At 39.3% G+C, this 12,961-nt stretch overlaps 1 protein-coding gene across 1 annotated transcript; it reads right to left on the minus strand.

The window, feature by feature from the left end:
- Window positions 1–2,690: 2,690 nt before the first annotated feature.
- LOC100720219 (granzyme B-like) lies at window positions 2,691–5,915 on the minus strand. Its single transcript, XM_003464770.4, has 5 exons — window positions 5,730–5,915; window positions 4,565–4,712; window positions 3,967–4,138; window positions 3,556–3,813; window positions 2,691–2,948 (listed from the first exon to the last, which is right to left on the minus strand). Exons 1-5 carry the CDS (start codon window positions 5,836–5,838, stop codon window positions 2,805–2,807), a joined length of 831 nt encoding a protein of 276 aa, XP_003464818.2. The 5' UTR covers window positions 5,839–5,915; the 3' UTR covers window positions 2,691–2,804.
- Between the last annotated feature and the right edge of the window lie 7,046 nt (window positions 5,916–12,961).

The following is a 12,961-nucleotide window of genomic DNA, read 5'->3' on the forward strand; positions in this document are numbered from 1 at the left end:
CCAGTTAGGGAGATGCATGTTACTAACTACATGTGTAGATAAGAAAGTAGCTGAGAAACATTACATAGTACCTTAAATAGAGTGGAGGTAACAGTTCATATCGAGGTCAAAATGTAAACTTCCACTATCGTCCCTTCTATAATAGAAGCCACAAATTGGTAGATTTTAGCTCAGTTGTTCTAGCATAGTAACCTGGTGCAGTCAGGATACCTCTGTGATGGCATTACATTGACTTTCATTCACTGTCACTAAAAGTCAAAAATCAGTGAGTCTTATCTTCCCTTAAAAATCAGAATCAATCATCTACCTATAGTACTCGCCCACTTTAGCAAATGACAGCTGACTTGTTATTCAGGAAGTAAGACCAATAGACAAACAAAGTTCAGTACTGTGGAGATGGAGACAAAACTTTTGAGGGTGGTCACCACGGACTGAGAGTTAGAAGACCAAGGCTGCTAGCAAGCCTTGGGTTTAAGGGATCTGGCTCAGTCCAGGCTCTCTCTTAACTTATGCATTACATTTGGTCATCCATGTCTTTTCCTGGGAATCTATTTCATCCTCTTCTCTTAGAGGAGGATGAGGACCAATCTACAGTAATGATTTTTCCAAGGAGTATTAAACTACAAGTCCATTTCCCCAAAGTAAATAGAATATGTGAGTATTCATGTATATGACTGGGAAAATTTCTAAACTATTATTTTTTTCTTTTTTGCTTTGTGGATTTTAATTTTTTTTTCTGATGAAGGAATCAGGTCTTCAGTAAGTTTTAGGTGCAGGTATTGTGGTTTTCTTCCCCAAGTTGGAAGCTACTTTTCCCTTGTAAAGCTACACAAGACAATTATGAGACTGTGATGTGGCATGGTTTGTAAACAAAATGGGAAAGGGCATGTCTTTGAGAATTACATGATCTCAGAGTAAAATTTAACTCTGTGTCACAAAAGATGTAGTATTTTGTGTATTTGTGACATAGAGGCATTAAGTTCAAGCCAAATTCTGACAGACAGTGTGGAGTATTAGTGAACTGACCCTACAGCTAGAGGTGCTAGGAGCATTCCGCAAAGTAAACCCAGCACCCACAGAGATATTTGTTGAATAAAGTGGCACACACTTTATGTTCTCTAAGCTAAGAACTTCTCAACAAGGAGGAGCCTGGGTAATATTAGATATCATGCATGTAGCAGTAACCATGAGTACCTAAATGTGACAGGTATTTCCCCATTTTCTTCTGTGGCAGTCTCCCAAATTCAAATTTGATTCTGCAGAATCAAGCACTTTAGTATTGACAGGGATGATGGTTCACAGCAGGCTGACTGGATATGTGTGTTTCCTATCATTTAATTTTCTATGATGACATTTATATCTGTTCCTGATCAAACAAATGAAAACAAAGTTGCCTCATTATCTTCTCACCTCCTGGCTCCCCATATGAAAAGCTCATCTTTTAAATCATTTAGTAACTTCACATCTGAAAAGTGTATGCTTAAGGTCATTTCTAAATCTCAGACAGTTTTGAAGTATCTTGTGATACTATTGGTAGAAACTGTAAGCAGAAATATAGATAATATATTTTATTTCACATATTTAATATGTAGGTGTCATGGGACAACATGGAGATTGGAGAGGAAGTGAAATCGGAAGTCTGTGACATTGTCAGTTGCAAAGGGCTCTGTGATTATATACACCATAGACCCTATGGTCCAGCACTTTTTTTCTTTATTGGTACCTGTGATTGAATTCAGGACCTTGTGCTTGCTAGATGGGTGCCTGTGCCACTGAGCATAATTTGCAGCCCCTGGCCTAACCCTTTGTAAACCCTTTAAAATAAACTTTTCCAGTCTAGTCACCATCAGGATGAGTTTATAGTTGTAATCCCCAGAAAAATTATTGGAATTCTAATAAATAAATGTCAATCGACCAAGTCCAGTGCAAATCCTGATGTGAACAAGGAGTTAAAGGAGTATCTGTAGTTGTGGGGAAACAAGGGGGTCCTAAGTCCAGTAGGATTAAAGGGTTGAAGTGGGTGTCATTAACTTGTGAAGACAGGACTGGCTTTGATGTCCTGGGTGGGGGGATTTCAGGAGGTTACATTATCAAATCAGTGGGGCCTGGTTAGGACAGGACTTGGTAGACTGTGAGAGTTCTAGGAGGGATAAGAATGGGCAGTCAGGTGGCTGTAAGCCAAGGTAAGCCTTGGTCTTAGAGGAGAATGGAGAAGGAAACAAATTTAAGATGAGGGTGAAGTGTCATTCAGGTTACTCTGCACTCTTTGTTTATCCTTAAAGCTGTGGGAGAGACATGTCCTCTTCAGGAAGCAAGAGCCTTCCCCTACCTAGCCTGATGGGGCTCAGTGGTGACCTCAGTGGTGCCTGACCGATCTCTAGCAACTGTGATATCATCTCCTTTCCCTCTGCATGTGACACATAAAGAGGTCACATGTTCGCTCTGAGCTCCAGGAAGAGAGATGTCCACTTTTTTTCCTGTTGGTGCTTAATTTAGCCCCTACAAAAAGAGATGCTGTGGAAAAACTAAAGTGTATAAGGAGGAGCTGGGTAACAGTTTTGAGAGGGGATATTGAAAGGTATTGATTGGAGAAGCAGTGGAGGAGGCAGAAATCAGACTGTGTCACTGTCCTGCTTAGCATAGGGCTGGTCCCTACGAACCAAAGTAATTGAGCAAAGAACAAAAAAACCTTCTTACTGAGATGAAACATTTATTTAGTTGCTGGCATCTGGTCTAGAGTGATTTTAGACTCAGCTCCAGGTAAGATGGTTGCTCATAGAGAGGATTTAGTTTGCTGTGTGCAGTCAGCCCTGTTTCATGGTTTTCTTTATCCAGGGTAGAAACCATGAGACTTTGGTGAAGACACCTGGTGGTGTTCCATTCTTGGCTCCATAAGAGACAATGCCCTGTGCCACATTATTACACACCAGGGGGCCACCGGAGTCACCCTGTAAATAGAGAATGAGTCTGGTAACCACTGTGCCACTTAACTTCTCACTTCCATTATCCCAAACCCCCACATGCAGTACTGACTGTAAGGTTTGCTTGTGAGAGATTAGAGGGAACTACAGGTTCTTAGCTGCTGATCTCTGACTATGGAGATTTTCACTCCTGTAGCAGCCTTTGTGTTCATCCCCAGGTCTGGACCTCACCCCTGTAGAGTTGTGAGGACTATTGATTACAGGCCAGGAACACTGATGAGCAGTTCCCACACTGAGCACAGAGGATGAGCTCATTGACCAAGAGGGCTGCCGTCTCAGAGGAGAATATAATTCCTGCACACCAAGGAAACAGTTTTCTGGTTCCTGTGCCATGAGCTCAGGCAATGTGTTGCAAACTGAAGCTTGCAGTGCGGTTTCCTTCCCCAGAGGCCCCTTGTTAAAGTGGTAGAAGCTTTAGTACCTCCCAGCTCAGGCAGCTCTCTTTTTCTCTTTTCTGGGAGAAACATAACAGCCTACTAGGTGCAGGAATCCATGATGCTTGGGTCTCCTGGTACTAGATCTGTCCCAAACACTCTTTCCCACAAAGCCAATTGTGACAGATGCCTCTTCTTACCTTAAAGGAAGCATTTTTAATCTTTGGGTCTCCAACACAAATCTCAGTAGCACGATCATAATTTTTAAAGCGGTCCTCACACTTCTTGTCCATCTGCACTACCATCTCCACTTCCTGCAGTGTTCTTGCAGGTCTTCCCCTTGGGGACAATCGTCCCCATCCAGCCACCTGGCACCGGGTACCTGGATTCACCTCTGTCCTGCGCTTGGGCAGGGTGAGGAGCTGCACAGCTTTAGTCAACTTGGCCTTTTTCTCCAGCTGGTGGAAAATAAGTAAGGAAGTCCAGTTCAGTGTATGCTCCTGGGTATGCACATGTGATGGAAATGATGGCAAAGAGGGCAGGGGCAGGATGACAGTGGAAGTGGCAACCATTCTTGAGGAGAGCAAGAGCGACAAGGACATGTGCCTTACCTTCAGCAGCATGATGTCATTGATGCGTTTTTTCCGATTATAGTCTGGGTGGGGAAACGCTTTTTGTACACGGATGACCTGCTGGGTGTCCTCTTGTTCCTTGATGTTGTGGGCCCCCAAGGTGACCTCTATTTGGCGGTACACAGAGGCAAGTGGATTTGTGGATGTGGAGCTACAAAAGACACAACCCAAGATCTATAAAAGTGGGTCACAGCTGATACAGGGTACAGCTGTAGATGACAGAGGGCAGCCTGGTTGAATGACTGTCCCTCCTTCTTAGTACTGAGGGAGGGCACCTTGGGCACCAGATGTTCTCAGTGGTCAGTGCCTGGAGGAAAGGACATGAAACTGCTTTACTTTGCATGGTTATGCCAAAGCATGGTCCTGGGTCTACATTTAATCAGGTTTGATTGCCCTGGTTTTCCTTATATCAGGAATTCTTTGGTGCCACCCTGCTTCTCTCCCCTTGGGATATGATGACCCTTTCCCACCCTCACCAATCCTCCTCATGTTTATGTCCATGAGCTCAGCTAGCTCCCCAGAAAAAGGGCTCTGAGAAGTGTTTCCTGTAAACTGTGGTCTGTTTTTCTTTTCTCACCTCCCTAAACAGTGAGCAGCTGTTAGCACAAAGTCCTCTTGAATCAGGAAGCCACCACAAATCTTTTTAGACTTCTCAAGCCTGATCTTAAGGTAAGCCATGTAGGGGCGGGAGTGGGGTTTGGCTTCATGTCCCCCGATGATCTCTCCTGAAAACAAGAAGACTGAGTGCAGCCACTGTGTCCCTGAACAAGTAGCTACGAACAGTCTCTGATCAGTTGGGCATTTGGGAGCCTGCAGTTCCCTGAAGTGGACAGGAACCTAGAGGAAGATGCCTCAACTTGTTTTCCAAAGTGCAGGAAATTGCATCTTGTTCTACAAATCCTTTTTGCTCTGTTTGACTGGAGATGACTGTATGTATCAGGGGAAAATAAAACCCCTGAGACTTTCCATCATTCCTCTAACTTTTTACTTCCCTTGAGTATCTAAAACGCGTCTGAGTACTGTGATATCTAGGATGGTGATGTTTCCTCCTGGCAGCCCTCTAGGTGTACTGTAGATGTGGTCTTATCCTCTTTCTATGGCCTGACATGTACAGGGTGTCTCAGATCTGTTCGCTGGCAGCATGAAGAAAGAGCTGCAGTTAGTGTCTGGTTAGTAGAGCAGTGCAGATGGGATTCTGGAAAGCAGAGAAGTGTGAGTCTGCCTCTGTGGTTCCTACTGGAAAACAGAGGAGCCACTGAAGTCCAGAGGAAGAAAGCAGAGCTGGAGAAAGTTAGTAGAAGTGAGGAGAGGAAAAAACAGTGTTCCAAGGACAGAGATTCCATCCATTCTGGGGTCACTGAGTTCTGGGCATCTCTTCTAGGCAGTTGCTGAATGCAAAACCTTTCCCCTCCACTGACCTGGATGACAGACCTATTCTGCCCTGTTTAGGAGTATTTTATATTTTCTCCTTTTTACTTCTCACCTGCATGAACTTTGAAGAAAGATTCTTTCTAGATGTGCAAGCTGAGGCTTACTGAGGGTACAGTACCCAAGGGTTCTTCTTGAGAAGGAACTCTGGTGGCTTATGCAGTGTCCTACCTGAGGTCTTCTGGTGGAATTGGAGTTCAGGTTCAGAGCAATTCTTGCAGACAGAAGGCTCTGGGGGTGTTGCATAGGGATAGGAGAATCATGTGCTCCGTACAATAGGATTGGGCCTCTGGAGGGTGGAGATGGTTACTCACCTGCCTCTGCTCTGGGGAGCAGAAAGAAGGCCAACAGGGGCAGGAGCAGCTGCATCTTCCCAAGAAGCAAGAAGGGTCTCCAAGTCAGAGCTTGTGAAGATTTGTCCATGTTGCCTTTTAGGTCCCAGCAGACGAAAGGGGAGGAGTTGGCTCAGTGACCTCATACTTATCACTAGTTTTGTGGTGCTTTACCCTAAGAGGCTTTCTAAAACAACATACTATTGCCACTGCCTCCTCTCATCATGATATCTTTTAAGTGTGTGAGACTCGTACAATGACCACAGCTGATGAGTCAGATCAAATCATGTGTTCCTGTCCTCACCAGAAACCCAGGTGTGCAAGGTGGGTCTGTAGGATGTGGTATTCGCCAGGACATTCTCATAAACATGGGTTCCCAGTGACAGAATTATCAATGCCAGGTTTCATCAGGGTAGTTTTAGAAGCATTTGAGTATTAGGACCTTCTCTTGTGCTAGGAGCAAGCATGCTGGAGAGTGAGCTGACCATCTAATGAAAGAGACAGACACCCAGGAACCAAACTTCAGGAAGGCAACAGTGGAGCAATGTACTTATGAATAACAAAGCTTGGCCAGCATCCAATCAATCTATCTGGTGACTCTGACATCATCATAGCCTCCTTCTAAGGGAATCCTAAACATCTCTTATTCAATTATAAACATTGAGTGTGATGGAGTAGGCCTTTCTTCTCAATATTTTTAACAAAATGTCTGCACTTCGCATTTTTGGTCTAAATTAGCAAATTGCTGTGGGTCCTTGCAATTCAATCTATGTCTTGACACAGGTTATTCCCTTTGCTTTGGTTGTGCTTGTGGATCCCAGTCGAACCACCTGAACTAAATATGGAGGTGTTTGGGGTGTATATCAGGATAGAGATCCCTTGTTTTTAGGGCTCTTATTCTTTTCTCTTCTTCCCATTCTATAGGAATTGAGAGTTGCCTTGCTCCATGAAATCCTTCTGCCATAGTTTTCCTGTTTTGAAACCTGTCTGCCTGAATCCACTGCAACGGTGTTGCTCAAGGGCCGACTGTAGTTCTGAACAATTAGATCTGGTGATTTAAGCTTCCTGTTCATGTTTTACATGTTTTTCTATGAGGAGTATTACACTTGAGAAGAAAGAATTCCAGTGTATCTTCCTTTTCAAGATAGGACTATCAACATTTATCAAAGCTGAGCTTCTTTTTAACTTTCCCAGTAGTAAATAATTAGAAGGCAACATTTTCTTTCTGACTGTAATTATAAAACATATTCATTAAGAAAATTCAGAGAACAGGAAGGAAAAATATCATCCATTTCTATATCTCCCAGACAATTGAAAATTTTATTATATATATTTGTGTCACATAATGATTATATTTATTGTGGGAATTTTTATGTAAGGCATCCTATTCTTTCTTGTCCTCTTCTTGTCTCTCCTCTTTCCCCTACTTACAACTCTTAGTCCTCTTCTTATCTGAAGAAAAATCTATCACTGTTTCTTGTTATGTATCTTTTATTTGGCTCTTTAATTTATTTATACTTTAGGTTTCTTATAAAAGAGAAACTATGTGATATTTAATGTTGTGTTGATATTTTATTTCACTTAACATTGTGGTCCAAAGTAAAACCATTTTCTACAAATGACTCATGTTTGTCCTTCTTATAGAAGAGTAGTACTCCATTGTGTACAAAGCTTCATTTTTAAAAATGCATCTATTGCTGGACAGACAAACAGTGTGCTTCTAAGTTATAGCTGTTGTGAATTGTGCTACTATGAACATGGATATGAGTATATCACTGTAATAACGTTCTCATTCTTTTAGGAAGATAGGGAAACTGCTATCTTTAGAAGGGAGACGACTGGGATGAATAGAAGTTTGCTTTTAGTTTTCTGAGGAATCACTGTACTGATTTCCATAGTTTCATATACAGCCCTTTAAACTTACGCGGTGAGCATATTAACTCAGGGCAATGCTTTATATACAATGCAATTTGCTTCCTATTGTACTCATTCTTAATTAATCTTACAATTTAAACATTTTAACCACATTTACAATATCCAATTAGTCAGTATTACCTTAATAATTGTTTCATATTTTTATTTAAAAATTTAATATGCAATAAATTTCTAAAGTTGTAAATTTAAGAAAGCAACATAAACAAAGTGTAAATAATTAAACTCTGCCAGATCTTTTGCTCAGTGGCATAAACAATTAAAATTACCTGATTTTTTCACTCATTCATACTTAGCTTTAATGTTTTGAAGTATGATCTAATATATTTTTCATGTAATATTTGCATTGCTAAATTTAAGAAAGGAGGATGCTAAAGACATTTATGACTCATTTTTTTATTTAAGGAGAAAAAAACAGAAAAAGGGTAAAAGTTATACAGAATTTCAGAAAAAAATAAATAATAGGAAATCACTAGTTAATAGATTACATATTGTTATCTTAGAAATAGTTGTTCAAGTTACAAAATTAAAGCATATAAAGTGGAATTTCAAACAGTGAGACTGGAAAAAGTTTTGTTCAATGATCCAACAAAACTCAGTAATATGGTTATCTATCTTATGCTGTTAAATATATATGCATTTATATTGTTTAGAGCACTTTCTTTTCCTTTCTTCTGTACAATGACAATTACACACTTTGGATTTTATTACTCCCACAGTCCTTATTACTTTTTTTTGAAGAGAGTAAAACCAAATGTGACATAACAGAACAGAGTCAGTCAAATAAAAAGGATGGACATAATAGACAATGTAAAAACACAATATAAAGTGATCAACAATGGTTACCATACTGCCTCTTGCTATCTTAAAAAGAATTGCCTGTATCATCAGTTATAATAAAATTGAACAGAACAGTAAAGAATAAAACCAAAACATTGGAGACATTACAGGACTTTAAAAGAAGATAACAATCAACCTGAATGGACATCATTATTGCTATGACTCATTTTTAAAACTGAGGGGAATTTAACATGTTACATGTGTAACTATTTTCAAGCATACAATTCAGTAGAATTTATGGCCTTCAAAATGTGCATTTGGAATTTCAAAATATTTCTAGCACCTCAGAACGTTGTATAAATACTAAATGATTGCTCCCCATTTAGCTTTTCCTCATCATCCTGCTCACTGCCCTGCTAATCTTTTTTATCTATGCATTTGTCTATTTTGAATATTGCATGGTTGGATCATGTTTCTGAAATCATTCTTTAAATCTTTGGCAAGTTTAAACTATTTATATTTAAATGGATTACTTTTAATGAAGGGCTTATTTCTGGCATTGTGCTACTTGTTTTTTTATGTCATGTGTTTTTCACTAATTAGTTCTCTCCATACTGTCTTGGCATTTCTTATAGGCTGGCACATTTAAAAAATCAGGATATATTCCTTTTTTTGTTTGTTTGTTTCTGGTGGTATAGAGGTTGAACTCAGGGTCTTTGGACTAGCTACATCCTACCTTTCTCTTTACTTTTTACTTTTAGATAAGAATTCATTAAATTGCTTTGGCTAAATCTTAGGTTTCTCCTGCAGCAGCCTTCCAGAGTTTTGGGACTGCAGGTATCTACCACCACCCCTCACTTATTGCTGAGTGATGAAGGACAGATTTTCTACATGTAGAATCTTTGGTTGATGGATTTCTTTTTCTTTTGTCTTGGTACCAAGGGTAGAATTTACACCCTGCACTTGCGAGGCAGGCACTGTGTCACTAAGCTATATATCCTGCCCAACAGGACTTTCTTTCTGCACTGTAAGGAGATGGTCCCAGTGCCTTCGGCCCTTAAGGTTTCTGATGTGAGATGAACTGTTAATCTCATTGAGAACCATTTTCTGGGATGAGTCACTTCTGTTTTGCTGTTTGGGAGGTTTTCTCTTTGTGTTGTAACAGTTTCCTTGTAGTAAGTGCCCTTTTGAGTTTTGAGTTTAACCTGCTACGAAATTTTGAGCTTATTGGGTTTGTGTATTCTTATACTTCATCATATTTGGGAAGTTCGGGGCCATCGTTTATTGGAAATGTTTTTGATTTTGAAATTATCTTTCTTTCTTAAGTATCTTGAAATTCCATTATCTCTCTCTCACTCTTTATATATATATATATATATATATATATATATATATATATATATATATGTGATATATATGATATTGACTGTGTCCTATAGGACCCTTAGGCTTTGTTCATATTTCTTTATTTCTTTGTTTTCTCAGACTGAGTTATTTCATTTTTATGAAAATTTCACTAGTTCTTTTCTTCTCTTTGTACAGATCTGTAGTTGGACTTTGTTAGTGAACTTTTCATTTCAACTATCATGCTTTTAAGCTCCAGAAATAAACATTTTTTATGAGTATTCTTTACCTTTTTGTACATCGTGTCTGGTTTCATTTAGTTATTTGTGAGTTCACTTCAGTGTTTTGAGCATTTTAAAGTAGGCGGATTTAAAACTTTGGTTAGTCTATCCAATGCCTAAGATGTTCAAAAATGTTTTACATAAATTTCATTTTTTTGTGAGTGAGTGGTACTTTATTATTCCTTTTTATTCTCTGTAATTATTTGCTCAAAACTAGTCATTGGGTATATTGTAAATGTGAAAGTTTCCTCACATTGTAAAGTTTACTTTCCTTACCATAGCATTTTATTTACACAGGGCCCAAAGGTTATACTTTGTCTTTCTAGAGCGATGGGTTCTTTCTCTTCTCATTTTTCTCAGGGTCTCATGCTGTGAACATTCTTACCACATCTATGGAGGATGTGGCAGATGTATATTTTGTGGTAGGTAAGACATGTGCTGAATCATTTACCAAAAGTCCAGTGTATGATTGTAAAATTGATATTAAAGAAACCTTGGTATCTCTAACTTCTGCTTGCCAATTATTGTGGTATATCTTCTACTATCTTGCATTGGTGTGACAGACCAGGAATAGAAACCCCTCTTCTATTGGGCTTCTGTTCCCAATTAAAATCTCATGTACAATCTAATGTATATACGTAAAAAAGCAGGCAGCCTAGACCATTCTAGGCTGCCCTTCAAAGTGTGCTTTGTTTGAAATTAGGTATGGCAGAAAACTGAGAATATTGTAGGCATTGCATGTGTCTAAATATTCCCCCAAAGCTTCATGCATTCTTAAATGTGGCTTTTTCAGAGGAGGCTGGATCTAGAATGTATGACACTGAGATTGATTCATGGTACAATGCTAAGATGAAGGGCTTTGGGATTAAGTGTGTGAGTGATTCCTGTTCTGTGTAACCTGGATAAAATAAGGCATAGAAAGTGCCATGGTTGTCCCTTGTCCAGTTTTGTTGTTTTCTCCCTGCCATGCACAGTTTTCCCTCTGCAATGCCTCTCTGCCATTCCACCCTGTCTGGAAATCGGTCAGTTATGGACTGAAACCTGTGCAAATTGGGAGTTAAATAAACCTGTTTCCCTTACCTATTTGTGTTGGGCATTTTGTCTTATTCATAAAAGAAAAGTCGTCCTGAGAGTTGTATTGGTGGCACAGGGCAAGGGTGACTTACTGAGCAACCAATTGCTACCTTATTGTCATTAATTCTGTATGCTGAATCATTTGCTTAAACTTCCAAGATGAGACTTCACACTGTAGCCTGGCACACTCAGATGTCTTTCTGGACTACACTAAATTCTCCAAAGCTTTGGCTCTCTCTGTGAGGCTCCAAGTGTCTGTTCTCCAGGTCCCTCTAGCCTTACATGTTAAGACTCTGAATTTGCAGGTATGAGCACTTAACTACTTATGCACAGATTGTAAGTGGTACTTAATAACTCCTGAGGACATAATGGGAACTGGAATTAGTGGGACTGGTATCAGTTCACATAGTTGGTTTAGGTTCTTGCTCTCCAGAAATCTCACTGTTGCTCCAGTCGTCACAAAATCAGTAAGACCATCGTTTTAATTTTTCCTATATTTTATAATAGGTTAAATGAAGAGGAATTAGTTAGTTGTGAGGGATTTCCAGCCTAGGTGCTGTGAAATGTTTCTGAAGGAAGGATCTTTATGGTGCAGTGAACCACTATCTGAGTCATAAAAATCTCAAGAAGTAGTGTAAAGGCCCATCATAGCTATCCTGAAATAATTTGTGACTATTACTTAGTAGCAGAATGTATTAAACAAACACAATAAAAGGGAAGATAAAGAGCATCATTATTAACCCATACCTTACCATGTTTTAAGAGGGATTTATTTAGCTTATCACACTGTAGTTTCTATATCCTGCACTGGACTTACATTTACACATTCTAAGATGAAACAATCAGAGATATTAAGTGATGTACCAAGAGTCACATGGTTTCTAAAAGTTTGGGACACACACACATACACACACACAACCACACAGAAGATGCATGCTTACTATACTGAAAACTGTCTATCACTCTTAGAAGTCGTCAAAACAACACTGGACAGATTTCGAGTCAGCAAAAGAAGTGATCTCATAATTAGAGATGTCTCTTGAATGGTCACTCTAGTAAGTCTAGATATTTTCTTTTCAGGCAGTTCTTACAATAGACACAGGAGGATATCTTAGTATGCTGGCAGGTTACAGTGGGTTTGGGGGGAAAGTTCACTAGAAAGATTTCAATGCAGCTCTGTGTTTATCTGTCAGTTGGAAGAGTCTGAGGTTTAGAATTCTGGACTTTGTTTCAGTTACATGGCTCAGTTTCCTATTTCTGGATTTCATGATCCCATTTGACAGAGACACTATAGGCTATATAAACGGCCTTTAAAATATTTTTAACTATAATGTCAGTTAGAATGGGAAATGTGACTGTCAACACAGCTTTTAGAAGCTCTATCTATCTCCAGCTTTCTATATGCAATACTTCTCTCTGTGTTTCTGTACATTTTTATATACATTGCCACACCTGTATGCATATTAAATATATGGTTTTGTGTATGATCACATATGCAGAACATACATCTGGTTTTGTATTTGTGTTCATGTACATCATTTCTATATGATTTTGCTTCTTTGTATGTCTTCATTTTTACCTTTTCAAGCATAGCCTGGAACATCTGTGTCTCAGGAGACATTTTTTCACTCAGAATTTTTGAAGTCAGCTGCTTCACCCTTATTATGAAGATGACCCGAGTCATTAAGATATTCTGCTACCATATTCTCTATGAGCAAAAAGAAGGCAGGTGGCAGGTACCCAGAAGATGATATTATCCCAATGTGAAAATGAATTTTATATTGGTTGTGTATGTCTTTTTTG

Source organism: Cavia porcellus, unplaced genomic scaffold, assembly GCF_034190915.1.
Source record: "Cavia porcellus strain 051 isolate PalLab524CR breed Dunkin Hartley unplaced genomic scaffold, mCavPor4.1 scaffold_1, whole genome shotgun sequence".
NCBI lineage: Eukaryota > Metazoa > Chordata > Mammalia > Rodentia > Caviidae > Cavia > Cavia porcellus.

What these genes read in the sequence shown, in the direction of transcription:
- LOC100720219 (XM_003464770.4), bottom strand. Translation starts at nt 5,838, where the DNA reads ATGGACAAATCTTCACAAGCTCTGACTTGGAGACCCTTCTTGCTTCTT. An exon ending in ATGACATCATGCTGCTGAAG is followed by an intron (nt 3,814 to 3,966) that starts GTAAGGCACATG and finishes ATTTTCCACCAG; the next exon opens with CTGGAGAAAAAGGCCAAGTT. An exon ending in TTAAAAATGCTTCCTTTAAG is followed by an intron (nt 2,949 to 3,555) that starts GTAAGAAGAGGC and finishes CTCTATTTACAG; the next exon opens with GGTGACTCCGGTGGCCCCCT.